The sequence below is a fragment of the Capra hircus genome, unplaced genomic scaffold (genome assembly GCF_001704415.2).
Source record: "Capra hircus breed San Clemente unplaced genomic scaffold, ASM170441v1, whole genome shotgun sequence".
Lineage (NCBI taxonomy): Eukaryota > Metazoa > Chordata > Mammalia > Artiodactyla > Bovidae > Capra > Capra hircus.
The window spans coordinates 29,311-54,169 of record NW_017190161.1 but is presented as its reverse complement, the minus strand read 5'-3'; the positions used below and the strand labels follow the sequence as shown (position 1 = coordinate 54,169).

Genomic DNA, 24,859 nt, shown 5'->3' with positions numbered 1-24,859 from the left:
CTCGGAGGGCAGGCCCCGGCTCTGACAGCCGCCGGCAGCTGGTCCGGGGCGTCTTCGCTGACCTGCGTCCGCAGGTTTTCACCTGAGCCCACCCCTCTGCGCCTTTCAGAGCTCAGCGCTGCGCCCGCCGCAGCAGTTACGGAATAAACTCCGTTCCTTGGCCCCCACGCGGTGCTCGGTCCCGGCCGGGAGGTGGGGCGGCGCGGAGGCCCCGGGAGGAGGAGCGCGTGAGGGCCTGCGCGGGGCCGCGCTCGCGCGTGGCTGGCGGCCCCGTCCTCAGCACGGAGCGGGCCCGCTGCGCAGGCCGGCGCCCCGAGGCCGCGGGAGGCCCTGCCCGCTGCCGGCTCGGCCCCCTCCCGGCGGCCGGGCTCCCTCCTAGGCGCCCCCAGGGGACCCCGCAACCAGCACGTGCGGGGAGCGGCCGAGGCCCCGCTGCCGAGCTGCGTGTCCTCGGGCTCGACACTCAGTAAGGGCAGCCGCCTCACCGAGGAGGCCTCCCGCCGCCAGAGGGCGCTGCAAGCACCGCGGCCCCGCTCGCCTTCCCACTCTCCTGCACCGCCCCCTCGCTGTTTTGCTTCCGGGTGCTCCGGAAGTCGGGCTGGAAGGACGACTTCCGGTTCCGGACGGCCGCGGCGGTACCCGGGCGCCACTGCGATAGGCACCTATCGATCTCACCAGAAGGGACTGGGCCGCCTCCGCCGGAGAGACAGAGCCCCCGGGATCCAAGGCGCAAAGGCGGGGTCGCGCGGCCGCTTCAGGAGTTGCTGCCCGCGGCGGGGCGGAGCGTTCGCCCCGGGCCGCAGTCCCAGATTGGAATGAATGGGCGAGCGGCGGGCCGCTGACTAGCGCCGCTCTTCCCCCCAGCGCGGCGTCGGCAGCGCGGAGCGGCGAGGGCGCGGGGGCAGGATGAACCGGGCCAAGCCCACCACTGTCCGCAGGCCCAGCGCTGCGGCCAAGCCTTCGGGTGCGCGGCCTCTCCCCGCGGCACGCGGCGCAGCGCCTTCGTGTCGCGGCTTTGTTTCTCCGAGCCGAACGCGGTTCCTAGGAATGTTGTCTCGGACAGCAGTCTTTGGTCCCGGGGGCCCTGGGAGTCCCGGGACGGGGGTTTGGGACCGCTGCCACCGCCTCCTCGACCCAGGCCGTCTCGTTGGTCTGTGCATCCGAGGCCGCGGACAGCAAGCAGCCCAGGAGTGCCTGGCGGGAGGAGGGGGCGGTACAAGCAGGGGCTGACAGCGGGCTGGGGCCAGACTGGCCTCCAACCCGCGCTCCGCTCCTAGCTGAGTGGCCTGGGCGCTTTACCTAATCTCTCTGTGCCTGGTGGTACTCAACCTGTAAAGTGAGGTTAATGATGCCTGTTCCAGAAACTTGTTGAGGGTGGAGGGAACGGATGCTGATCGGCTGGAAACGGCCTGGTCTGTAGTCAGCGCCGTGTGACTGTCCGTTGTTGCTCACTGGCCAGTCCCAGCACTGCTGTGGACTTGCTGGGTGTCTTGTTTTTTGGCCTGCCCCAACCGGAGTTGAATCCCCATGGAAATCGTGGGAGGTTGGACTTGTTCTCGGACTCCCTTTCCACCTAGCTGCTTTGTGAAGGTGCGTGTCCCTCTGCAGGTCACCCTCCACCTGGAGACTTCATTGCTCTGGGCTCAAAGGGTCAGACCACTGAGTCGAAAGCAGCCTCCACCCTGCTGAAGCCTGCCGCTTCCGGCCTGCCCTCGGAGCGGAAGCGCGATGCTGCGGCTGCATTGGCGGGTGCCTCGGCATTGCCTGGGCTCACCAAGCGCCCCAAGCTCTCCTCCACGCCCCCGCTGAGTGCCCTGGGACGCCTGGCTGAGGCTGCGGTTGCAGAGAAGCGTGCCATCTCTCCCTCCATTAAAGAGCCATCCGTGGTCCCAATTGAAGGTAAACACAGCCTCTGGACATCTCCCAGAAAGCACAGCCCCTGCCTCGTCCCAGCACCAGGGTTCAGAAAGGCTACTTCCAGGCTCAGCACTGGAGGCTCTGGAGAATGGAGGACAGGAGTCAGCTGTGAGTTTGTTTTCCAGAGCATCTCATAGAACCGCACCTCTGCTTCAGACTGACAGTGATGAGAGGTGCTTGGCACTCAGGGCAAGGTGGCCCACATCGATCCGGGGCCGCTGCTGAGTGCGCGGCTCCGTGGCCCTCTCTGGGGAGCAGACAGCCATGCAGGGGGCTCCTGCATTGAAAAGCCTCGTGCGGATTTCTGTTGGCCCTGCTCCAGGGCTGGAGCCGGCGTGAGCCTGATGCCCTCCTGGAGAGCTGCCTGCTCCGGTCCTTGGGGAACAGGCTCACTCTTGTTCCCTTGCTGGTCTGGCGTGTTTTCTGAGGCCGCCTCTGTGACGGTCCTCTCTGAGCACAGGAAGTCCAGGGCAGTGCAGACAGACCGGCGCTGTCCTTGGGGGCTGTGCGTCCCGTGAGGACCCTGTCCACCCAGGATGAGGTGGTTCCTGCTGCCTCATCCCTCTTCCCAGTTCCTAACAACGCAGAGTTTACCTGCGTGCTTTCTGTCTCTTAGCTGATGAGGTCTCATGATAGCATTAGAGACAGGCCTAAAGCTTACCCACAGAAGCTGTCAGTTCTGCACCTGACACTCCCCTGTTTTTCTGGAGGTCGGGTCTGTTTAACATCACACCAGTCCCGGGTATTAAAGTGTACAGGTGATCACGAGGCAGCCGGGGAGGGGAAGGCCCATCAGGGAAGGGGGGAGAGAGGAGGTCCGTCGGGGACTGTGGCAGGAAACAGCCCGACAGGCTGGCTGGGATTCGACTGGCAGTGAGAAGCCGTGGCGTGGCGGCCTTCGTGCTGGTGGAGGGGCCTGTGCTTGGGGCAGGGCCGGGGCTGCGCTGAGCAGCGGTGAGACCAGGGCGGAGGCTGGCCTTGGGCTGCGCTGAGTGGTGGCCGCCTCGGATCTCCGTCTCGGGGTCCCTCCCCAGCAGCTGGGCCAGGTCAGCGCTGGGAGCACTTGAGGGGCTGAGTCCCAACTCAGGCCACAGCTCTCTCCTCACTGGCCGTGCTTCGGTTTTACTGTCGCACAAGTCCCAGATGAGGTGGCTTTGACGGTTATGTGGAGCATGGTTACGAAAGGCATGTCACAAATGAAACGCATTTAGCAAAACAGAAGAGGCCAAGTTCAGGCGTCTGGCACTTGGAGTGTCTCCACGGCCAGGACCTTCTGAGCTCCACCCCTCTGTCCTGTCTGTCTGTCTTTCTCCCTGGCACGTGGAAATCACTCGGGGAGTGTCGTCCACCTCTGTCCTCCATGCATTTGAGTCAGAAATCTGTTGTGTGGCCATCACTTGGGTATCTAAAAACACAGTCCTAAAAAAATCTCTGAGTCAGAGAAGAAATCACAGTGGGAGTGAGAGAGTAGGTGGACCCAAACGGTCACACGTGCGGCACAGATCAGACACGGGGGGAGCCAAGCCTGGCCCAGGGGCCCCCCAGAGGTGGGGAGCGGGGAGGGGGCCTCTGGTCCCATCAGGGAAGGAAGGTGGGGGCCAGGATGCCCAAGCAGGTAGCAGGAGGGAAAGAGCACAGGGCAGCTGTGCGGGGGGAGAGTCGGAGCCCCCGGCGGGCTCTCTCAGAGACGCGGGGAGGCTGTGGTGGAGGAGGAGGCCCACAGGTGGCGCCCGGCCGGCTCGCTTGGAAGCTTAGGAAAAAGGACCAATTTGTAGAAAAAGAGGTGTTCCTAGGGCAGGTCACCCTCAAGTAGCCGTGTGGGTGCAGCGAGAGGGCTCTGGCAGTGCCCGGTGGGCTCCCGCACGGCCCCTCCTGGGGCTGGTCACTCCTGGGGGTCGGCGACCCCTGCACTGCCAACCCGGCTGGGCCCCTACTTCCCTGGGGACCTGCGGTCGCGGCTCCACCCCAGGCCCTCAGTCAGGTCCCTGGAGGTCGCCCTCGGCAGCCCCTGGCCTGGGGGCCCCGTGGGGCGGTCTCGCTCGGGGCTGCCCGCCTGACCGGGCTGTCCCCCCGGCAGTCCCACCCACGGTGCTGCTGGACGAGATCGAGGCGGCCGAGCTGGAGGGCAACGATGACCGGCTGGAGGGCGTGCTGTGCGGGGCCGTGAAGCAGCTGAAGGTGACGCGGGCCAAGCCGGACAGCGTCCTGTACCTCAGCCTCATGTACCTGGCCAAGATGAAGCCCAACATCTTCGCCACGGAGGGTGTCATTGAGGTGAGGACCGCTGCCCGCTCTGTGCCGGGGAGCGGGGAGCGGGTGGGCGGCGCCGGATGGCCTCCCCGCCACTGTGCGGTCTCCCGCAGGCCCTGTGCAGCCTCCTGCGGCGGGATGCCTCCATCAGCTTCAAGGCCAAGGGGAACAGCCTGGTGTCCGTGCTGGCGTGCAACCTCCTCATGGCCGCGTACGAGGAGGACGAGAACTGGCCTGAGATTTTCGTCAAGGTGAGCGGCTCCTCCCGGGCGAGCACTCTTGGTGAAGGGGGCAGGGGGCTGCGGTCGGGGCGCGGGGACTGCTGGACCACCAGGGGGTAAAGGCATCTGAGGGCTGCGTGTGGCAACCCAGGGCATCTCCTCTCCCGACCTGCTGGCTGTGAAGGGGCAGCCGGGGCCTGGGGAGGCTCCCAGCTTGCTCCTGCCCACACGCAGGGGGTTGCAGTGGAGGGCAGGCTGAGGTTCGGGCTCCGTCCTCACAGGTATACATCGAAGACTCCCTGGGGGAGCGGATCTGGGTGGACAGCCCGCACTGCAGGACCTTCGTGGACAACATCCAGACGGCCTTCAACACCAAGATGCCCCCCAAGAGTGTACTCCTGCAGGGGGAGGCGGGGCGTGGTGGAGGGGACCTCAGTGCTGGTGAGAGCCCCTGCAGCAGCTGGGCTGGGGTTCCCTGTGGGAGCGGTCTGGGCATGCGGCGCCGGCGGGAGCCGGTGTCCACTAGGCGCTCCTTCTGCAGGAAGCAGCCCACACCCCTCCCTCACGGAGGAGGAGGACAGCCAGACGGAGCTCCTGATCGCCGAGGAGAAGCTCAGCCCCGAGCAGGAGGGCCAGCTCATGCCCAGGTAGGTGTGCCACACGCCCCGCCGCCTGCATGGCCCCGGGAGAGCACCGCCCCCGCCTGCCTTCCTGCCTGCTGCCGTCCCCCCTCTGGCCTAGGTACGAGGAGCTGGCGGAGAGCGTGGAGGAGTACGTCTTGGACGTGCTACGCGACCAGCTCAACCGGCGGCAGCCCATCGACAGCGTCTCGCGGAACCTCTTGCGGCTGCTCACCTCCACCTGCGGCTACAAGGAGGTGCGGCTGATGGCGGTGCAGAAGCTCGAGATGTGGCTGCAGAACCCCAAGGTGAGGCGGGGCGCGCGCGCGCGGGGCCCTTCCGCGCCCGAGGCCGCGGGGCTGACGGCGTCCCCCGCCCCCGCAGCTGACACGGCCCGCCCAGGACCTGCTCATGTCCGTGTGCATGAACTGCTGCACGCACGGCGCTGAGGACATGGACGTCATCTCCCACCTGATCAAGATCCGCCTCAAGCCCAAGGTCCTGCTCAACCACTACATGCTCTGCATCAGGTGCGCGCGGGGCCGCGGGCGGGCGCATGGGGGGCGCAGGGCCGCTGGGGCGGGCGGCCGGGGCATGGGCATGTGGGGGGCGCGGGGCCGCCGTGGGCATGGGGGGCGCAGGGCCACTGGGGGCGGGCGGGGCCGCGGGCGTGTGGGGGGCGCGGGGCCGCCGGGGTCGGGCGGCAGGAGCACGGGAGTCTTGGGGGCGCGGGGGGCAGGCGGCAGCCGCTGGAGCTCCCTCTGCTTGGCCGTGCCCAGGGAGCTGCTGAACGCGCACAAGGACAACCTGGGCACCACGATCAAGTTCGTGGTCTTCAACGAGCTCTCCAACGCGCGGAACCCCAACAACATGCAGACCCTGTACGCCGCGCTGCAGCACAGCCCCGAGCTGGCGCCCAAGGTGGGCCGCGCCCCTGCCCCGGAGCCTGGCTGGAGAAGAGGGTGTGGGCCTGCGGGTGCAGAGCGCTGTGAGGGGGCTCTGGCTGCGCAGCAGCGGCCGTTGGGGCCAGCCCCGGGGTGTCGGTCGCGGGCTCTCTGGGCAGGCCTCCTGTTGGCCCACGAGGATCAGAGCTGCGGGGGCCGCGTGGCCTGGGGCAGGCGGCCTGCAGCTCCCGCGCTCTCTCTCCCCAGTTCCTGGCCATGGTGTTCCAGGACCTGCTGACTAACAAGGACGACTACCTGCGGGCCTCGCGGGCCCTGCTGCGCGAAATCATCAAGCAGACGAAGCACGAGATCAACTTCCAGGCCTTCTGCCTCGGGCTCATGCAGGAGCGCAAGGAGCCGCAGTACCTGGACATGGAGCTCAAGGTGCGCGGCGCCCCGGCCCCGCCCCCGCCACCGGCCCCCGCGGCCGCTGTCTGGCGTGAGCAGAGCGACGGCATGCCCAGGGCCGGGGGTCTATTCAGGGTGGATTTTGGGAGGTTTGGGGAGGCGGGAAGGGCCTCCGGAGAATAGGACTTGGGGCCGAGGGTGGCGGATCTGGAGTGCCACGTGAGCAGGTCAGCAGACAGCCCGTGGGGGTCCTGTTCTCTGCAGGGTAGCTCAGTCCAGCTCTGTGGGCTGAACCTCCCCCTGTGGCCTGACCTGTCCTTGCTGTGGCCGGTTCTTGGTCCGTAGCCTCCTGCTGCCCGGCTGGCCGTGGTGGGGGGCGGTCAGAGGGGAGACAGGGACGTGGACCCGCTGAGCTGAGCTGGGCTGGGCGGGGCTGCTCTGTCGTGCAGGAGCGCTTCGTGGTGCACGTCACGGACGTGCTGGCCGTGTCCATGATGCTCGGCATCACCGCCCAGGTGAAGGAGGCTGGCATCGCCTGGGACAAAGGAGAGAAGAAGAGTGAGGAGCAGGGGGCGGGCTGCCTGCTGTGGGGGGCTCTCGTGGTGGGGAGGCGGCCTTGGGTGGGAGAAGGGGGCTCTGCTCTGAGTGTAGGCCTGGGGCGGGAGGGTCGCAGCTGCAGCTCAGCTCCTGGAGTCCTAGGAGCTTTTGAAACTGCTGGTTCCTACTCTGTCCGGGCAGAGAGCAACCGCTCCCAGCCTGGGGTCGCCCTCTGCTGGTTTGCTTGTGTGGGTCCTGGTGCCTTTGGGCTGAGGCTAGGGTGGGGGCCAGGGCAGCGGTGTCTGGGTCAGCCTGCTCTGGGTCATTACTGACCCTGGAAAGGGTTGGCTGCAAGGCCCTTTAAGCGATTGGATGGAAGGACACTTGGGATTTCAGGATTTCAGTTCCCTGAGGTGTCCTCAACCCTGGAGGACAGTCAGGTACCTGTTCGCTGAGCCTTGCTCCAGCCGTCTCGGCCCCGCCCCGTCTCGGCCCCTCCCCTTTGAGGTCTCAGGATGCTTGTGCCGCCCAGGCGCCATAACCGTCTCCTCCTCCCCAGACCTCGAGGTGCTGCGCTCCTTCCAGAACCAGATCGCCGCGATCCAGCGCGATGCTGTTTGGTGGCTGCACACCGTCGTGCCCTCCATCAGCAAGCTCGCCCCCAAGGACTACGTGCACTGGTGCGGCTGGCTCTGCCCCGCCCCGGCCGGCCACGCTCGCGGGGCTTGCGGGTGACAGGCCGCTGGCTGGAGCCAGGCTCTCTGAGACCAGAGGGGCCAGTGGGCAGCAGCCAACACCTCGTGGTGTCCGAGCTTCCAGCAGGGCCTGGGGGAGGCGGGGTCCTATCTGGTGGGGTGGGGAGCCCCCTGTTGGGAGGGGCCCATCTCCTGCCAGCCTCCCCTGCCTCACTGCAGAGCCAGGAGCCCGGCCATCCCTCTGTGCACAGGCTTCCCCGCCCATGGGGGCTGATGGGGTGGGGGCCCCAGGACCCCAGCCTGATGGCCCTCCCGCCCTGCAGCCTCCACAAGGTTCTCTTCACGGAGCAGCCCGAGACCTACTACAAATGGGACAACTGGCCGCCTGAGAGTGACCGCAAGTGAGCAGGCCAGCTGGCGGGGGCGGGGCCGTGGGCGGTCCCGCCCACACCCTGCCGCCCTTTCCCCAGATGCACCGTCTGCAGGCCCCTGCGCCCTCCCGGGTGCTCGGCTGGGCGGGGCTCCGGTCCCACCCCCACTCCTCGCGTCCGGGCAGCACACACACGTGTCCTCTCTGCCCTCACCGGTCCCCGAGCCAGGTCGCCCTCCCCAGGCTTCCGACAGATGGCTCCCGTCTTGCCTCTGGGCCCCAGCGCGGGGTCACCGTGCTCCCCTCACACCCGCTGGAGCCCTCCCCGTCTGGGGGCACGGCTTCGGGGCGAGCTGGCCTGTGGGCCCCCCGGGCCGGGCTCCCACTCAGAGCCCTGCACAGAGCTGCAGGGCCCGGTCCACATGGGCATCAGGCACAAGTGACTGCGAGGAGGGCGGGCAATGCTCCCTCTGTGCCCAGACCAGACTGGAGCTGGGGCTTCCCCTGCCCTGGGGGTGGGCGGGCCCTGCGGGCCTGGGGTGGGCTCCCATGAGCCCGCCTCTGCCCCTCTGCCCGCAGCTTCTTCCTCCGCCTCTGCTCGGAGGTGCCCATCCTGGAGGACACGCTGATGCGCATTCTGGTCATCGGGCTCTCGCGGGAGCTCCCGCTGGGCCCTGCCGACGCCATGGAGCTGGCCGACCACCTGGTGAAGCGGGCTGCAGCCGTGCAGGCAGATGGTGAGGGCCTCCCGCTGCCGGCTCCCCTCCCCGCAACCTCCTGGGCCTCCGTGTGTTCTCTGCACGGTTGAACCCGGCAGGAGTGTCTGTCTCCCACCTCTCTGAAGGGTCGTGGGGGGCCTGACGCAGAGCCGTCCCCTTCTAGAGCACGCACCTCGCTGCTGGTGGGCCTGGGCTGACCTGCAGTGTTGGGGGCTTGCCGTCCCCCTGCCCTCCCTGGCGTGGCCGCTGCACCCACGGGTGTCGGCGCATTCTTGCCCGTCTGTGAGCCCGGCCGTGCTGCACCCTCGGGCGCTGCGCACCCTGGCGCCCTGGGGCTCCTGCGGCAGCGCGTCCCGTGCCTGCATCATCCCTGCCCCACCTACCCCACGTCCTTGCTTCCGGACGCCCGCGGCCCGAGTCCGGGTGGGACGCCCACTGAGGGACCTGCCTGTGGCTCCCGCATTTCAGACGTGGACGTGCTGAAGGTGGAGCGAGTGCAGCTGATCGACGCCGTCCTGAACCTGTGCACCTACCACCACCCCGAGAACATCCAGCTCCCGCCAGGGTGAGGGCCCCGGCCCCGGCTGCCCCGTGTCCTCCTCCGCCCGCACCCCTCTGCTAGTTCCCGTGTGTGAGCCAGCAGCCGTGTCTGGCTTCCAGGTGACAGTGAGTTCACGCTGTTTCCTCGGCACCGACGGCGGTGCCGTCTTCGTTTGCCCCCTGCGTCACTCGTTGGCGGTTGTGACAGGGTGGTCTCAGCGCACCCGCAGGGCTCCGCAGCCGTCATCTGTGTGACTGACAGCGTCGTCCCTCCAAGAAGCCTCTCCCTGTCCGCTGGTGCTCCCCTCTGCTTCCCCTCAAGCACATGGAGCCGTTTCCCATGCATCCTGTAGCTTGGGCGTTTCTGGACGTCTTGCGTCTGAGATGTGGCGGCAGGGTGGCCCCTCTCAGGACGCGTGTGCCGTTGCTGCCCGGGCCCCGACCCGTCTGCCTCTTGGACTGCTGGTGCCGAGGCTGAGCTGTGACCACCTTGCTTCCAGGTACCAGCCTCCGAACCTCGCCATCTCCACTCTCTACTGGAAGGCGTGGCCCCTCCTGCTGGTGGTCGCTGCGTTCAACCCGGAGAATATTGGTGAGCGCCCCCTGCCCCGCCTCGGCCAGCCACGGCCACCTGAGCCTCTGTGGGCCTCGCCTCTCCGGGACGTCCCGCTTGTCGGGCCGGGGGCGGAGCCTGGCTGGGGGCCGGGGTCGGGCCCGGGCCCCGTGCCACCTGTCGCCTTGTGCCCTAGGCCTGGCCGCCTGGGAAGAGTACCCCACACTGAAGATGCTGATGGAGATGGCGATGACCAAGTGAGCCGTTCGCCGCACGCGGGGCTGGGGCGCGGGGCTCGGCTACACTCGGGCCTGTGTCGGGGGCCCCGGCCCTCAGGCCCCCGGAGGGTGCCTGTTGTCTCTGAAGTGGGAGTCGGCCTGGGTGCCTGTGCCGGACCGCCTGGCCCAGCGGCAGGGGTCTCGCACGGCCCTCCTGCACACATGCCGCTCTGGGTCCGGGGCCCTGACGCCTGTCAGCCAGCTCTGGAGGCACCAGTGTGCAGTTGTGTGGAAGGAGAGGGTGGCCGGCTGTGGGCCCTGAGGGACATCCGCTCCCTCACTGAGGTCTGACTGTGGCCGTGTTGCCGGTGGCCCCGGGACGCCTTGCACGGTCTGATGTCTCCATCCGGTCCTGGGCCGGGGGCGTCGCCATGGGCTCTGACCCCTACTCTTGAGCGCTGCCTGGGGGCGGCACGGCGACAGGTTCCTGTTTCCTGGTCCCAGCAACTACTCGTACCCACCGTGCACCCTGACGGACGAGGAGAGCCGCACTGAGATGATCAACCGGGAGCTGCAGGTCTCTCAGCGGGAGAAGCAGGAGATCCTGGCGTTTGAGGGGCACCTGGCCGCAGCCTCCACCCGGCAGACCATCACGGAGAGCAGCAGCCTGCTGCTGTCCCAGCTCACCAGCCTCGAGCCCCAGTGCGTGCGGCCTGGGCCGGGCGGGGCGTGGGGGCATGGCCGGGCGAGGGCGGGGGCGTGGGGCGTGGCCGGGCCTGAGCGGTAGGGGTGGGGTCTAATGGGAGGCCAGGCCACACTGTGTGTGAAGCCAAGAGCCCCCAAGGCCAGGCTGAGAGGGGAGGAGCCACGGGCCTGTGGGAGGATGGGCTGCAGGTGGGAGGCAGGCAGGTGCGCCCCCTGCCCACTCTTAGCTGAGGGCATTGCACTTGCCACTTTGACACATGCGTGTCGCCTGGCGCGCTCAGAGGGCCACCCCGGAGGCCTCCGCCTCACATCCTGGACCAGGTGAAAGGCCTCAACCAGTCCCTGCGCCTTGGGCACCTGCTGTGTCGGAGCCGGAACCCCGACTTTCTCCTCAACATCATCCAGAGGCAGGTGAGTACCCCTGAGGCTGCGGGGGGCTCTGGCATTAGATGAGACTGTGGGCTGGAGGGCGTGCCTGGAGGCCGGGCCCCTCAGCAACGGCTCTGGGGTGCAGGGGGCCGCCTCATGGGCAGTTGCGGGGGGGAGGAGGGCAGCCGGGCTGACTAGTGAGAGCCGTGTGCCTGCTGCCCGCCCAGGCCTCCTCGCAGTCCATGCCCTGGCTGGCCGACCTGGTGCAGTCCAGCGAGGGCTCCCTGGACGTGCTGCCCGTGCAGTGCCTGTGTGAGTTCCTGCTGCACGATGCCGCCGCCGAGCCCGCCTCGGGCGGGGAGGAGGAGGAGGGCGAGAGCCGGGAGCGGAGGGCCAGGAAGCGGCAGGTCAGCGTGCACCTGGGCCCACACGCCCGCCCTGACCCTGTCTCCCGACCCCAGACACCTGGGGCCCACGCGCCCGCCCTGACCCTGTCTCCTGACCCCAGACACCCGGGGCCCACACGCCCGCCCTGACCCCCATCCCCTGACCCCAGACATGTGGGGCCCACACGCCCTCCCTGACCCTGCCACCCTCACAAGCCCACCCTGACCCCCATCCCCTGACCCCAAACACCTGGGGCCCACGTGCCCGCCCTGACCCCGCCACCCTCACACACCTGCCCTGACCCCCAGAGCCCCATATGCCCATCCCAGGCCCCACACGCCCGCCCTGACCCTGTCTCCTGACCCCCAACCCCCGTCCCCACAGAGGCAGCAGAAGCAGAAGCAGCTGCTGGGCCGCCTGCAGGACCTGCTGCTGGGCCCCAAGGCAGACGAGCAGACGACGTGTGAGGTGCTGGACTACTTCCTGCGGCGGCTGGGCTCCTCGCAGGTGGCCGCCAGGGCGCTGGCCATGAAGGTGAGGGGCTGGGCCCTCCGCGCCGCCGGCACGGTTGTCTCTTCTGTTAAGACGACCGTCTTTCTCACCGGGGCTTCGCTGGAAGAGACTGTCAGGGAAAAGGGCACGGTCATCACGTGCACACTGGGTCCTGTCCCGCCCGCGCCCTTCCCGCTCTGGGGTGGCCGGAAGTGTCCCGGGGCGGCCCCGTGTCCGTCCTGCCACCCCCCCAGGCGCTGGCGCTGGATTCCCGGGCAGCCGACCCTCTGTCCTGGCAGCTCTGAGCGCGCGGCGTCTCTGCTGGCTGGAGGAAGCCGGCAGCCCCCGAGCCCACGTATCTGCTTGCAGGGCCTGTCCCTGGTGCTCTCCGAGGGCAGCCTGCGGGACGGGGAGGAGAAGGAGCCGCCCCTGGAGGAGGACTCGGGCGACGCGGATGCGCTGCAAGGCTACCAGTGGCTGCTGCGCGACCTGCCCCGGCTGCCGCTGTTCGAGAGCGTGAGGAACACCACCGCGCTGGCGCTGCAGCAGGTGCGGGTGGGGGCGGAGGCGAGGGGAGGGGCACCGAAGGGCGGGGCCGGGCGTGGTGGGGGCGGGGCGGGGCGGGCGAGGGGCGGGGCGGGGTGGAGTGGAGGGGCTGGGGGCCATCCCCGCTGCTCACACGGGCCCGCCCTGCAGGCCATCCACATGGAGACCGACCCGCAGACCATCAGCGCCTACCTGGTCTATCTGTCCCAGCACACGCCCGTGGAGGAACAGGGCCAGCACAGCGACCTGGCCCTGGTGAGGGGCGGGGATGGGGGGGAGCTTGTGAGCCCGCCGGGTCAAGAGCAGGCAGGCGGCTCGGCCACACCTTGGCTCTGGGCCCCGAGTGCCGAGCTCCTTGGCAGGGACCTTCTGTCCAGAGCAGGAGTCAAGGGCAGGAGCACCCGTGTCTCTCTGGTCACCCAGCACTGCTTACCCTCTGTGGCTGTGGGCCAGCCTGGGACGCACAGGGGCCGGGACGCGCACCCTGCTCCTGAGGGGCCCCGTGAGCCGGGCACGGGCCTGTGTTCTCCCGCGGCTTGCTCCTTCGTGGCTGTCTTTCTCCTGACCTTGCTCTTCTGTGAGCTTGTTGGCTGACAGCGCGGGGGTCCTGAAGGCCCCCAGTATCTGTGGAGGGAGTGAGTTGAGGGATTGGCTGAGGACCGAGGTTGGTGGGCAGTGGGATTCTGCCCAAGCCTGTGTTCTTGCCGAGGGGCCGGCGGCCTCTGCCTTCTGAGTCTGGTCTAGGGGCCAGCCTGCCCCGCGTCACTGCTGCCGATTGCAAGCAGATGCCTGTCTGGCTGTGGGCAGGTGGCTTTTCCCTGAGGGTCCTGAGACGCCTGAGTTCCTGTCACTCCCTCCTCTCCGCGGGGCCAGCCCTCTCCAGTTCACAGCCCGTGCGTCTGAGGGGGCTGCACATGGGGCCTCGTCTGTCGTTGGCATCCTGGCCGGGGTTGGGGTGTCTGCCTAATGGGGTGCGGCGTCGGGTGTCCTTGGACGGGGATGGGCAGTTGGCCTGGCGTGACGGGAGGAGAGCCCGAGCTGCTGACCCCGCCCCCTGCCGCCTGGTCCCCCAGGACGTGGCTCGGCTCATCGTGGAGCGCTCCACCATCATGTCCCACCTCTTCTCCAAGCGCTCCTGCAGCGCTGAGTCGGACGTGGTGCTGGCGGCCCTGCTGTCCATCTTCTCCCGCTACGTGCAGCGCATGCGCAAGAGCAAGGAGGGCGAGGAGGTCTACAGCTGGGTAAGGGGGTGGCCTCGCCCGGCCCACCCCGCCCCGCGCCCCGCCCCGCCCCGCGCCCCGCCCCGCCCGGCAGCCGTGCACCGTGCCTCGGCCTCTCACGCCGCCTTCTTTCTCCAGTCAGAGTCGCAGGACCAGGTCTTTCTGCGCTGGAGCAGCGGGGAGACGGCCACCATGCACATCCTGGTGGTCCACGCCATGGTCATCCTCCTGACTCTGGGCCCGCCCCGCGGTGAGCAGGCTGTGGGTGCTGGGGCTGGGTCCCCCGGGGAGGCAGACACCCCTCCTAGGGAGCACGTGAACCTCTCCGTGGCAGGAGTCCTCCGGGGCAGGCGCTGTCCCGTCGTCCTGAGATGCACATGGGTGCTCCGGACACCTGGGCCTGCCCTCCTGCTGGGCTTCTGGAGGTGGACATGTGCACAGGGCTGCCCACCGAGGGGCCGAGGGGCCCTGCCACGGGCCTGGGCCTGGCCCTTGAACTGCTGGCCAGGGGCTGTGTGCAGAGCTGGCCGATCCTCCGGCCGCCTAAGACCTCCCGGGCTGGCAGCCTCTCCGTCCCTCCTGTGAGGCTGGTGGAGTCGGTGACTGTGCGTCCTGTGTCCAGGGAGGCAGCCTTAGGCCAGTCTGGCCTGCTAGCTGCCCAGGACTTTGTGGAGACGAGGGCGGGAAGGAGCTGGTTTGGCCAAGCCCACGGAGCCCGGCGCACGTGCTGGTCTGGGCCTCACCCGGCTTCTGGGGGCCTGGCTGGCTCCTTGCACTTCGATTTCTTTGACTGAGAGGGGAGAGCACGGTGGTTGTGAGGGTTGGATAAGCCTACTCCAGCCTTCAGCCTGAGGTCCCAGAGTGGCCGCGGTGCTGACCACAGCGTCTCTCCTGAAGCTGGTGACAGCGAGTTCCAGGCGCTGCTGGACATCTGGTTCCCAGAAAAGAAGCCGCTACCCACGGCCTTCTTGGTGGACACGTCGGAGGAGGCGCTGCTGCTGCCCGACTGGCTGAAGCTGCGTATGATCCGCTCAGAGGTCCCGCGGCTGGTGGACGCCGGTACTGCCCGGGGAGGGGGGACAGCCCAGGGAGGGGAACAGCCTAGGGACGGGGACACCGGTACTGCCCGGGGAGGGGGGACAGCCCAGGGAGGGGGACAGCCCAGGGACAGGGACAGCCCAGGGAGGGGGACAGGCCCAGGGACGGGGACACCGGTACTGCCGGCGGGGGGGATGGCCCGGGGAGGGGGATGCCGGGTACTGCTGGGGTGGGGGGGACAGCCCGGGGTGGGGGGGACACTGGTATGGCCCAGGGGGAGCCAGGCCTCGCTTCTCACTGCAGGCCGTTGCCAAGGAGAGAGGGCAGCTCGGGGGCCTCTGGCAGGTTCTGGGGCGTCCGTTATTCGGCTCGTATCTAGATCCTTCAGGGAGCTGACCCTGTCTTCAAGCTCCTATGGCCCTACAAGGCCCCGGAGAGAATGGGGTGCTGGAGGAGGGAGGGAGGCAGGTGATCTGGACTGTGGGGTGGGCTGGGGCAGCTTGCAGTGAGGGAGAAAAGGGCCCAACAGCTGGGGAGGCCGGGCAGGTTGGGGGCGAGTTGGTTTGGGAACCAGGACGCCTGGGCGAGTCTGACACGGGGCGGGGCCGGGGGACCCGGTGGCTGCCCTCGGGGCTGTCGTCCGGCCGCTGAGGGGAGCTGCCTGCAGCCCTGCAGGACCTGGAGCCGCAGCAGCTGCTGCTGTTCGTGCAGTCCTTTGGCATCCCCGTGTCCAGCATGAGCAAGCTGCTGCAGTACCTGGACCAGGCCGTGGCCCACGACCCCCAGACCCTGGAGCAGAGCATCATGGACAAGAGTGAGCGCCGGGCCGCGCCAAGCGCCCCGGGCAGGGCCTCCGGGTGGACGGCCCCTCAGACGCTGCTGCGGCTCCGGGGAGGCGCGGGGCTCTGCGGGCGCGGTGGGGAGGCGCCCCCGCCCTGGCCGTCCAGTCACCCACGGTGTCCCCGCAGACTACATGGCGCACCTGGTGGAGGTCCAGCACGAGCGCGGCGCGTCCGGAGGCCAAACCTTCCACGCCCTGCTCACAGCCTCCCTGCCCGCCCGGCGAGGTACCGCGCACGGCCGCTGCCCTGCGTCCCCCGTCCGCTAGTGGACTCTGAACCTCGTGGGCCTCGGGAGCCCTGGCGAGGCTGGGGTACCGGGCGAGAGCTCTCAGGAGGGCCCGCGAGCTGCTCCTCTGTGGGTGGTGGGCCCCGGGCGAGCCTGGCCTCGGTTGGCAGGGCCCCAGGGAAGCGGGTGGGAGGGCTTCTCACTGACACCGCCTCTTCTTCTTTGCAGACAGCGCGGAGGCGCCAAAACCCAAAAGCAGCCCGGAGCAGCCGCCGGGCCAAGGGGGGACCCGGGCCGTGACACGGGTGCGGGTGCTGGGCCCGGAGGACGACCTGGCTGGTCTGCTCCTGCAGGTAGGGCCCCCGCCCCCCGCCCCTCCAACCCCACCCCCCACCCGGGCCCATGGCCCGGGCCCCCAGGCAGTGACAGGTGCTGTAGAGCACACGTGCCGTTTCCTGGCTGACATGCTTGCACACGCATGTGTGTGCACAGGTCCGCACATGCTCTCCAGGGCCTGTTACCCTGGGCCCCTGTCCCCAGTCCCCAGTCCACGGCCCCCTCCGCACGCCCGCCCGCCTGGAGAGTGTGGTGGATTAGGGTGCCCGCTGACGGCCCCCTTCTCTGCACAGATCTTCCCTCTGAACCCGGGCCCGCGGTGGCAGAGTTCCAGTGCACGCCCCGCCGCCCTGGCACTGCAGCAGGCCCTGGGCCGGGAGCTGGCACGAGTCCGCCAGGGGAGCCCCGAGGTGCCGGGCGTGGCCGTGCGCCTCCTGCAGGCTCTCGCCACCTTGCTGAGCTCCCCGCATGGAGGCGCCCTGGCCCTGGCCATGCACCGCAGCCATGTCCTCGCCTGCCCCTTGATGCGCCAGCTCTGCCAGTACCAGGTGGGCAGCGGGCGGGCCGCGTTCGCCTCGCCCGCCCCGTCCGCGCCCACACACATGCTTGCCCCGTCGCATGTCCTTGGGATCACTGTGGGGAGCTAAACACGGGCCCTCGCCGTGGAGGGTGGGGCGCTGTGCGGTGGGTGGGTTCTGGGGGTCTGGCCCTGTCTGAGCCGTGCCTCACCCACCTCCAGCGCTGCGCACCCCAGGACACTGGCTTCTCGTCGCTCTTCCTCAAAGTGCTTGTGCAGGCCCTGCAGTGGCTGGACAGCCCCTCTGTGGAGGCTGGGCCCCTGCAGGCCCAGCTCAGACTGTTCACTGCTCAGTGCTCGGCGCGGCGCCGGGTCAGCAACGGTGAGGCGGGACTCCCGGGCTCTGCCGCTGTGTTGGGGGTCCTGTTCCCAGGGGGGCCCAGTGGTATCGGCGTGCATAGTTTCAGGAAACAGTGGTTTCAGGACCAGGGCCCAGGGGCGGCCCCTCGGGGAGGGGAGTGTGTGTGGGGACTGAGGGATCACTCCCGGGGCCCTGGCGGGAGTCCAGCTAGTCACACTCTCCCCTGCAGTGCGGAGCGGGTTCTTGCACCTGGTGGAGGCCCTGACATTCCGCGGGGACCCGGAAGCGGTTAGTTCCACCGTGCGTGCCATCGTGGCCACCCTCAAGTCTGGGGAGCAGTGTGACGTGGAGCCCGAGCTCATCAGCAAAGGTATCTGGGCCGCGGGCTCCACTGAGGACCTCCTTGCCGCTCCAGAGTCCCTCTGCCGGGCATCCCCAGCAGAACAGAACCCCGGGAGCGGGGCTGTCTATCCTGGAGCCGGGGCCCACGTGATGGGCGCCCCCTCTGCCCCGCAGTTCTCCGGGGTTTGATTGCGGCGAGGTCACCTCGCTTGGAGGAGCTGCTGGCCGCGCTCTTCTCCACTGCATCCGCCGTCCCAGCCTCGGGGCCCGTGGCGGTGGTCAGCTCGCTGCTGCTGCCGGAGAAGGAGGAGCCCCTGGTCCCAGGGAAGCAGGATGTCGACAGCTGCAGGTGAGCCGGCGGAGCTGCGGTCGGGCCTGGGGACAGCCCCGGGCGGCTGTGTCTGACCCCCGACCCCCTTCCCTGCAGCCAGGAGGCCGAGCGCCTGGGGCCCTGCTCGGGGCTGCTTGTCGACTGGCTGGAGATGCTGGACCCCGAGGTGGTCGGCAGCTGCCCCGACCTTCAGCAGAGGCTGCTCTTCTCCCGGGGCAAGGTGGGCCTCGCCGTGCCCAGTGCACGCGCTTCCTGTTGGTTCTCACAGGCCCCAGGCTGGAGTCTCATCAGCCGGACAGGTCCTGAGTGTGCCGAGCCAGTCGCCACGACCGGCCAGATCTGGTCACAGAGGCGGGAGGGCAGGGGCGGGGTTGGTCCCTGTGGGCCCAGGTCCTCGCAGGGCGCTGGAGGGAGTGGAGCCCAGCTCCCCTGACGAGGGGTGGGGGCTGGAGCCCGCCTCAGGGCCTTTCTGGCCGTGGGAAGACGCAGAAACACTGACCGGGAGGCCGGGGAGGGGCTGTGTGACCCCTGCCCTTGTTCCTGCCCAGTGCTGGCGGGTCTGCGCTTCTGAGGGTGTGGGTCACACTCCTGCGCCCACAGCGCCGCTTGCGTGTCCCCGCTCTGAGAGGTGGGTTCAGTTCAGCCCACGTTTAATCTGCGGAGGGACCCACTAGCCTGGGAGGCCCTGCCCTGAAACGGCGGCATCTCTCTGCCCTGTGCCGCCTCCCACGGGCTGCCTGCTGTCCACTGGCCCCACTCGCCAGAGCTGGGCAGCCTGGTGGAGGCCAACCCAGGTTTCCTCCGTCCCAGGGCAAAGGCCACCCTGGCCCCCAGGTGCCGTCTTTCCGGCCCTACCTGCTGGCCCTGCTCACACACCAGTCCAGCTGGCCCACCCTGCACCAGTGTATCCGCATCCTGCTGGGCCGGGGCCGGGAGCAGAGGTGAGCCCCCCGCCACCCAACAGGCCGGCTCCTTCCTTGTCACCCAGGGCCGGTGGAGCCGCCCAGCGCAGAGCTCCTCTGGGAGCCTGGCCCGGGGGATCTGGCCCAGCACCACCCTGGCCCCCTCAGGACCCGGCGGGCCCGGGTGGCCCTGCTCTGGGGGGCCGGTCCCCTGTGCTCCAGTCACGGTGAAGGGCTGTTTGTGCCACATGGCTGCAAGCAAGGGTGGGTGGGGGCAGGGCTGGACGAGCTTGGGTGGGTGGCCCACGTCCTCTGCGGCCGGCCAGGGTCCCAGCTGACAGGGGGCGTCTTGCCCGTCCCATCCACCTCCCTCCGCCCGGAGTCACGCCTCCTGCTGGGTCTGGCCTCCCCGCCTCCTCCAGGTTTGACCCCTCGGCCTCCCTTGACTTCCTCTGGGCCTGCATCCACGTCCCTCGGATCTGGCAGGGCAGGGACCAGCGCACCCCGCAGGCAGGTTTGGGGTGTCCCCTGCCTGGAGGGCGGGGTAGCCCAGGCACGGCCGTCCCGCGCGGGGCTGACCGACGGCGTCCGACTGCAGAAGCGGCGGGAGGAGCTGGTGCTGCGGGTGCAGCCGGCGGAGCTCGTGGGGCTAGTGGAGCTGATCCTGGCCGAGGCGGAGGCGCGCAGCCAGGACGGGGACGCGGGTGCCTGCGGGCTGCTCCAGGCGCGCCTGCCCCTGCTGCTGAGCTGCTGCCGCGGTGGTGATGAAGGCATCAGGAAGGTGACGGCACACTTGACGGGCTGCGTGCAGCAGTGGGGCGACAGGTGAGGGCCCGCCCGGCTCAGACCGCGCGTGGGGGTGGGGGCTGCCCCGGCCACGCGACCACTGCGTCTGCTCTCCCGCAGCGTGCTGGGCCGCTGCAGCCGCGACCTGCTGGTGCAGCTCTACCTGCAGCGGCCGGACCTGCGGGTGCCCCTGCCCGACGTCCTGCTGCACAGCCACGGGGCCGCCGGCAGCAGTGTCTGCAAGGTAAGGCCTGACGGGCTCCACAGGGCGCCTGCCTCCTTTGCTTGGGGTTAGGAACCCAGACAGGGAGGTAGGGAAGTGCTTTTTCTCAGAACTCGATGAGTGTGGATGAGTGTCTGAGGGCAGAGCCCACCCTGCCACCCTCTCCTGTCTGACCTCTTGGAGGGTCCTTCCTCCTTCAGGAAGTCCTCCAGGTGTGGAGCGGAGCGGAGCGGGCGTCTGCCCGTGTCCCTCTCATCCCGTGATGGGGACTGTTGAGAACCGCAGGCTGCACGGCGTGTGTGGCGTCTCCTGAGCTCTGGCTCCCTGCTCTGTCCCCACACGTCAGCAGACTCTCTGCGCGCGCTGACTTCAGAGCCTCTGCTGGGTCCGTGTGGACTGCGTGTCCCTTCCTGGCTGCCTGCCTAGTGTGGGTCCTCTGTGTTCAGCGTCTGCCTTCCCCTCCTCTCAGCGGTGCCGGGGGACGGGGGGGGGTGTGTGTGTGGTGGGTCTCCCTGCCCCCTCCCCGCCTTCCCTGGGCAGGGCTCTGAGTCAGGTCTGCCTCCAGCTCTGCGCCTCGGGAGGAGGAGGGAGCGACGTTTCTTTAGCTGTGCTTTCTTTGCTTTGTGTGTGTCCCGTGTCTCACACACCTGAATTTAGCTTTACCTGTGAGGTCGGTCTTTCTCACCTGAGATAGTTCAGGGCTTCTGGTCTGTCTGCGGTGAGCGGCTGACGTCGCACTGTGTGCTGAGGTTGGCCGGGACCTCCGGCTACAGCCAGCTTGATCCTCCGAAGCCCCAGAAAGCAGCGGGGGCAGGTTTCTCTGGGACACCATGAGGGTCCTCAGGGACTGTGCCAGGCCCTCGGGGCTGAGCCCGGGTGGGCAGGTGGGCATGAAGGCTGCGAGGGCCCTGGCCCTGACTCCCTGCCCCTCTCAGCTGGACGGCCTCATCCACCGCTTCATCACCCTCCTGGCGGACACCAGCGACTCCCGGGCGTCCAAGAGCCGAGTGGCCGACGCCAGCATGGCCTGTCGGAAGCTGGCGGTGGCCCACCCCCTCCTACTGCTGAGGTACTGCCTGTCTGTCCAGCCTGGTGTCTCCCCACCCCCAGCCAGGGGCGGGCCCCACACCTGGTGTTCCTGCAAGAATGGGCTCTGCGGCAGTCATCCTGGGGTCGGTCAGGGCCGGAGGCTGCTTGCTGACAAGCCAAGCCTGGGGGTCGGGGCGGGGCGGGTCAGTCAAGCAGCCGCGAGCCTCGCAGTGGGCATCTGCGGGCTGGGGATGGTCTCGGTGCCAGCAGATGAGATCTCTGAGGGGAGGGGCTGGGGGACGCCCAGGACCAGGTGGCTCTGGCTTGGCCGCAGGCACCTGCCCATGATCGCCGCCCTCCTGCACGGCCGCACCCACCTCAACTTCCAGGAGTTCCGGCAGCAGAACCACCTGACCTTCTTCATGCACGTGCTGGGGGTCCTGGAGCTGCTGCAGCCGCAGGTGTTCCAGAGCGAGCACCAGGGGGCGCTGTGGGACTGCCTGCTCTCCTTCGTGCGCCTGCTGCGGGTGGGTGCCCCGCCCCCGCCCCTGCCGCGCTCCGCCCCCGCCGCCATGCCCCGCCCCCCCATTCTGAATTCTCTCCCCAGTCGGCTTGTCCTCCTGCTCCCACACCTGCAGCGGGCTCGGTCCTCCTGACCAGGAGTGGGGGTCTGTCCCCAGAGGCTGGTGGGCGAGGGCAGACGTGGCTCCAGGGAGCCCTGCAGGAGAGCGGAGCCCCGGGCCGCAGGGTCAGGGGCCGGGCCAGACCCCCAGCTGCCCCCTCCGTGGGGAGCCCCTGTGGGGCGTGGGGCGTGCGCCACAGCCACTCCTGAGCCTCAGGGACCCAGCAGAGGGCGGCGCCCGGCGGTGTCCAGCCTGCGCTGTGAGGCTCTGGGAGGGGTGCAGGCTGGACGGGGACCCGGCCTGCGTCTGCGGCAGCCCCAGCTCTGAGCGCTGCCCCGCGCTGCCCTTTGCAGAACTACAGGAAGTCCTCCCGCCACCTCGTGCCCTTCGCCAGCAGGTTCGTGCGGTTCACCCACAAGTACATCAGCTGCAGCCCCGCGGCTGCCGTCGCCTTCCTGCAGAAGCACCTGAACGTACTACAGTGAGCGCTTCCCCATCTGCGCCGTCGCGGCCGGGCCCGCCGTGGTGGGGCTCAGCGCTGCGCGCTCCCAAGGCCGTGGCGCCCGGGCCACGGATGCTGGGTCTGCGCCAGGCCGCCCTGAGCTGGCTCCCTCCTCCCCGGCCCCCTGAGTCCCCTACCCCCATGCTGCTCAGGCACAGCCTTGTCCCCCCTGCCCCCGTGTGGCCCTCAGGCAGACCTTGTCGCCCCCTTGTTGCCCCCCGTGTGGCCCTCAGTTGGACCTTGTCACCCCCTTCTTGTCCCCCGTGTGGCCCTCAGGCAGACCTTGTCCGCACCCCTGTGTGGCCCTCAGGCAGACCTTGTCCGCCCCCCCCATGTGGCCCTCAGGCAGACCTTGTTGCCCCCTTGTCCACCCACATGTGGCCCTCACGCAGACCTTGTCCGCCCCTCCGTGTGGCCTTCAGGGAGACCTTGTTGCCCTTTGCCCCTTGTGTGTAGTCCTCACGCAGAGCCTTGTCCCCCCCTCCTTGTCCCCCTAGTGACCTGTCCCTTGACAGCAGTGACCTGGTGATGCTTAAGTCGCTCCTGGCGGGGCTCAGCCTGCCCAGCAGGGATGTCGGGGCTGACCGGGCCCTGGACGAGGAGGGTGAGGGTGAGTGGGTCTGGGCTTCTGCTGGGCGGGAGGCGGGCTGGACTGCCCTGGGTGTCCCTGGGGCGTTGTTGGCCCCGGCTCTGTGCCATGCACGCAGCCCCAGGTGGTGCCATGGCCCGTGTGGCGTCCGGCACCTGCTCTCTGGGACCAGCCAGTCCTCTGTCCCCTTGCCTGGCCGCGTCCACATTCCTGCCCCTCCTCCGCGGCCCCCAACGCCCTGGCAGCGACCCGGTGCCTGCAGCAGCGTGTCCAGCGAGTGGTGGGTTCGTGAGCAGGCTGAGGACCCAGGGGCCGCCCTGACGCTGGCCCCTCATGGCCGTCCTGCCCCCGGGGACTGCCCTGCCCCTGGCCCTTCACAGCCCCCGGGGACTGCCCTCACGCTGGCCCCTCACAGCCGTCCTGCCTGAAGGACTGCGCTGCCCCTGGTCCTCCACGGTCCCCGGGGACTGCTCTGATGCTGGCCTCTCACGGCCGTCCTGCCCCGGTTTTGCCCAGTCATTGGTGCTGAGTGTGACTCTCAGGCACCCACCGACATGCCTGGCACAGTGCTGTGTACGGTGGTACTTTTATTGAGCATCTGCTGTGTGCAGGGCAGCAGGGAGCGCGAGGCTCTGGGAGAAGCCCGTGTCTCCCAGGCGGCCCCCAGCAGGCTCGTGGTCTCATTGCGCCCACCAAGCGTCTGCTGCTTGCCGGCGCTGTGCCCGGCCTGGGCAGGGCACGTCTTCGGGGGTCTGCTGGGACTCCAGATGCTGCTCAGCAGGGACACCCCTCCGCTCCACGCCAGGGCTCTGGCTGCAGCGTTGAGTATGGGCTGCACAGGCCCTCTGTGGACGGCGGCCGGGGGCGGGCCATCCTGTGCCCCGCCCGTGACAGGCACTGGCTTCCTGTCTTGCAGACGAGAGCTCGGCAGGTTCCCTGCCTCTGGTCAGCGTCTACATCTTCACGCCTCTGACCGCAGCCGAGATGGCCCCCTACATGAAGAGGCTGTCCCGGGGCCAGACGGTCGAGGGTGAGTTAGGGGGGTGTGCGCCCTCCAGGCCGGGGTGCCCCCATGGTGGGCAGTGGCGCCCATTCTGTTCCTGCGGTCCTGGGTCCCAAACCAGCCCTGGCTGGCTCGGCTTCTCCTGGGGGGCATCCAGAAGACGGCAGGGCCCCTGGGAAGGCTGGGAGGGCTGGGTCTCTGCTCGTAATGGGGGTGGGGGCACGGAGAGGGGCCTGGAGGAGGAAGCTGGAGACCGGGGGGGGGTGGGGCTGCTCTGCTGGCCGGTGTCCTTTGGGAACCCCCTGCAGAGTGAGCGCTGAGGCGGTGTGGAGGGTCCCAGGGGGCTTGGCCGCCTTGTTCTGAGCAGCTGTGCTGCACCCGGGACCCTGGGGCCTCAGCCAGGCCGGGATCCCTGCCCAGCCGGTGTGGAAAGGGCAGCGGGCCGGCCCCAGACTCCACCCCCCGCCTCCAGGTTGCTGGGGTTGGGGGGACACAGCTCCATCACATGCGCCCTCTGCCTGACTTAGATCTGCTGGAGGTCCTGAGTGACGTGGATGAGATGTCCCGGCGGAGACCTGAGATCCTGGGCTTCTTCTCGGTGCGGAGCGGCCGCGGGCCCCGGGGATGCTGGGGTGGGAGGCATAGCCACTGCCACCCCCCTCCCTGCGGGGGCAGGGTGCCTCGTCATCCAGCCCGGGACGAGGCGGCCCAGCGAGGCGGAGCGGGGCTGGGGGAGTGGGGTCCCCGGCTGCGCTCGCTGAGGGGGGAGCCCCACTGGGAGGTGGCCCCGCTGACACACCTTCTCCCACAGACCAGCCTGCAGCGGCTCATGAGCTCGGCCGAGGAGTCCTGCCGCAGCCTGGCCTTCAGCCTGGCCCTGCGCTCCATCCAGAACAACCCCGGGTGAGCCAGTGTCCCCGGGGCCAGGGCTGTGGGGGGCCTCTGGACCTTGGCCTTCCTGGCTCAGGGCGGGGGTGGAGTTCAGCTCCCCTGGACTCGTGGCTTTTTCAGCATCGCAGCCGACTTCTTGCCCACGTTCATGTACTGCCTGGGCAGCCGAGACTTTGAGGTGGCGCAGACGGCCCTGAGGAACCTGCCCGAGTACACCCTCCTCTGCCAAGGTCAGTTTGCTGCCCCTGGGGGCCTCAGTCCTCCGGCCAGGAGCGAGGACAGGCAGAGGCTCCGCCCCTGGGAGTGGCTGGGGTGCGGGGGCAGAGCTGACAGGCCCTCCTCTGTCCGCAGAGCACGCGGCCGTGTTGCTGCACCGGGCCTTCCTGGTGGGCATGTATGGCCAGATGGACACCAGTGCCCAGATCTCCGAGGCCCTGAGGATCCTGCACTTGGAGGCCGTGATGTGAGCCGAGCTTCGGGACCACCAAGGCGGGCCACGCAGTGCTTGGAGCCCACACCCAGGGCCCCAGCCAGCAGTGGGGGCCGCCCACCCCAGAGGCCATGCCGCTTGCGGGTGCTGGGGGCGCAGCCGGGGGGAAGGGCGCTGACGTCCTGCGGGTCGTGGCTCAGAGTTGGGTTCAAATGAAACGTGTTGAATTCCTTGATC

General features: G+C 69.0%; 1 protein-coding gene across 2 annotated transcripts; it reads left to right on the top strand.

Annotated features, from left to right (window-relative positions):
* The first annotated feature begins 607 nt into the window (after nt 1-607).
* On the top strand, nt 608-24,859 carry INTS1 (integrator complex subunit 1). 2 transcript variants are annotated; one of them, XM_018045151.1, is made up of 47 exons: nt 608-964; nt 1,609-1,899; nt 3,995-4,191; nt 4,281-4,418; nt 4,670-4,829; nt 4,930-5,035; nt 5,124-5,316; nt 5,393-5,538; nt 5,788-5,929; nt 6,160-6,336; nt 6,750-6,858; nt 7,397-7,517; nt 7,856-7,933; nt 8,482-8,639; nt 9,090-9,186; nt 9,662-9,753; nt 9,911-9,971; nt 10,437-10,634; nt 10,919-11,048; nt 11,234-11,413; nt 11,778-11,927; nt 12,255-12,434; nt 12,582-12,686; nt 13,505-13,672; nt 13,790-13,901; nt 14,549-14,710; nt 15,357-15,503; nt 15,658-15,756; nt 15,986-16,110; nt 16,387-16,641; nt 16,833-16,992; nt 17,201-17,341; nt 17,488-17,662; nt 17,741-17,864; nt 18,455-18,585; nt 18,969-19,056; nt 19,145-19,371; nt 19,453-19,576; nt 20,491-20,624; nt 20,919-21,111; nt 21,561-21,688; nt 22,207-22,319; nt 23,215-23,328; nt 23,829-23,899; nt 24,113-24,204; nt 24,313-24,422; nt 24,544-24,859. In XM_018045151.1, exons 1-47 carry the CDS (start codon nt 907-909, stop codon nt 24,657-24,659), a joined length of 6,576 nt encoding a protein of 2,191 aa, XP_017900640.1. In that variant the 5' UTR covers nt 608-906; the 3' UTR covers nt 24,660-24,859. The 2 variants fall into 2 exon arrangements, with proteins under 2 accessions (XP_017900640.1, XP_017900641.1); XM_018045152.1 differs by having other exon boundaries at nt 5,130-5,316; nt 24,544-24,659.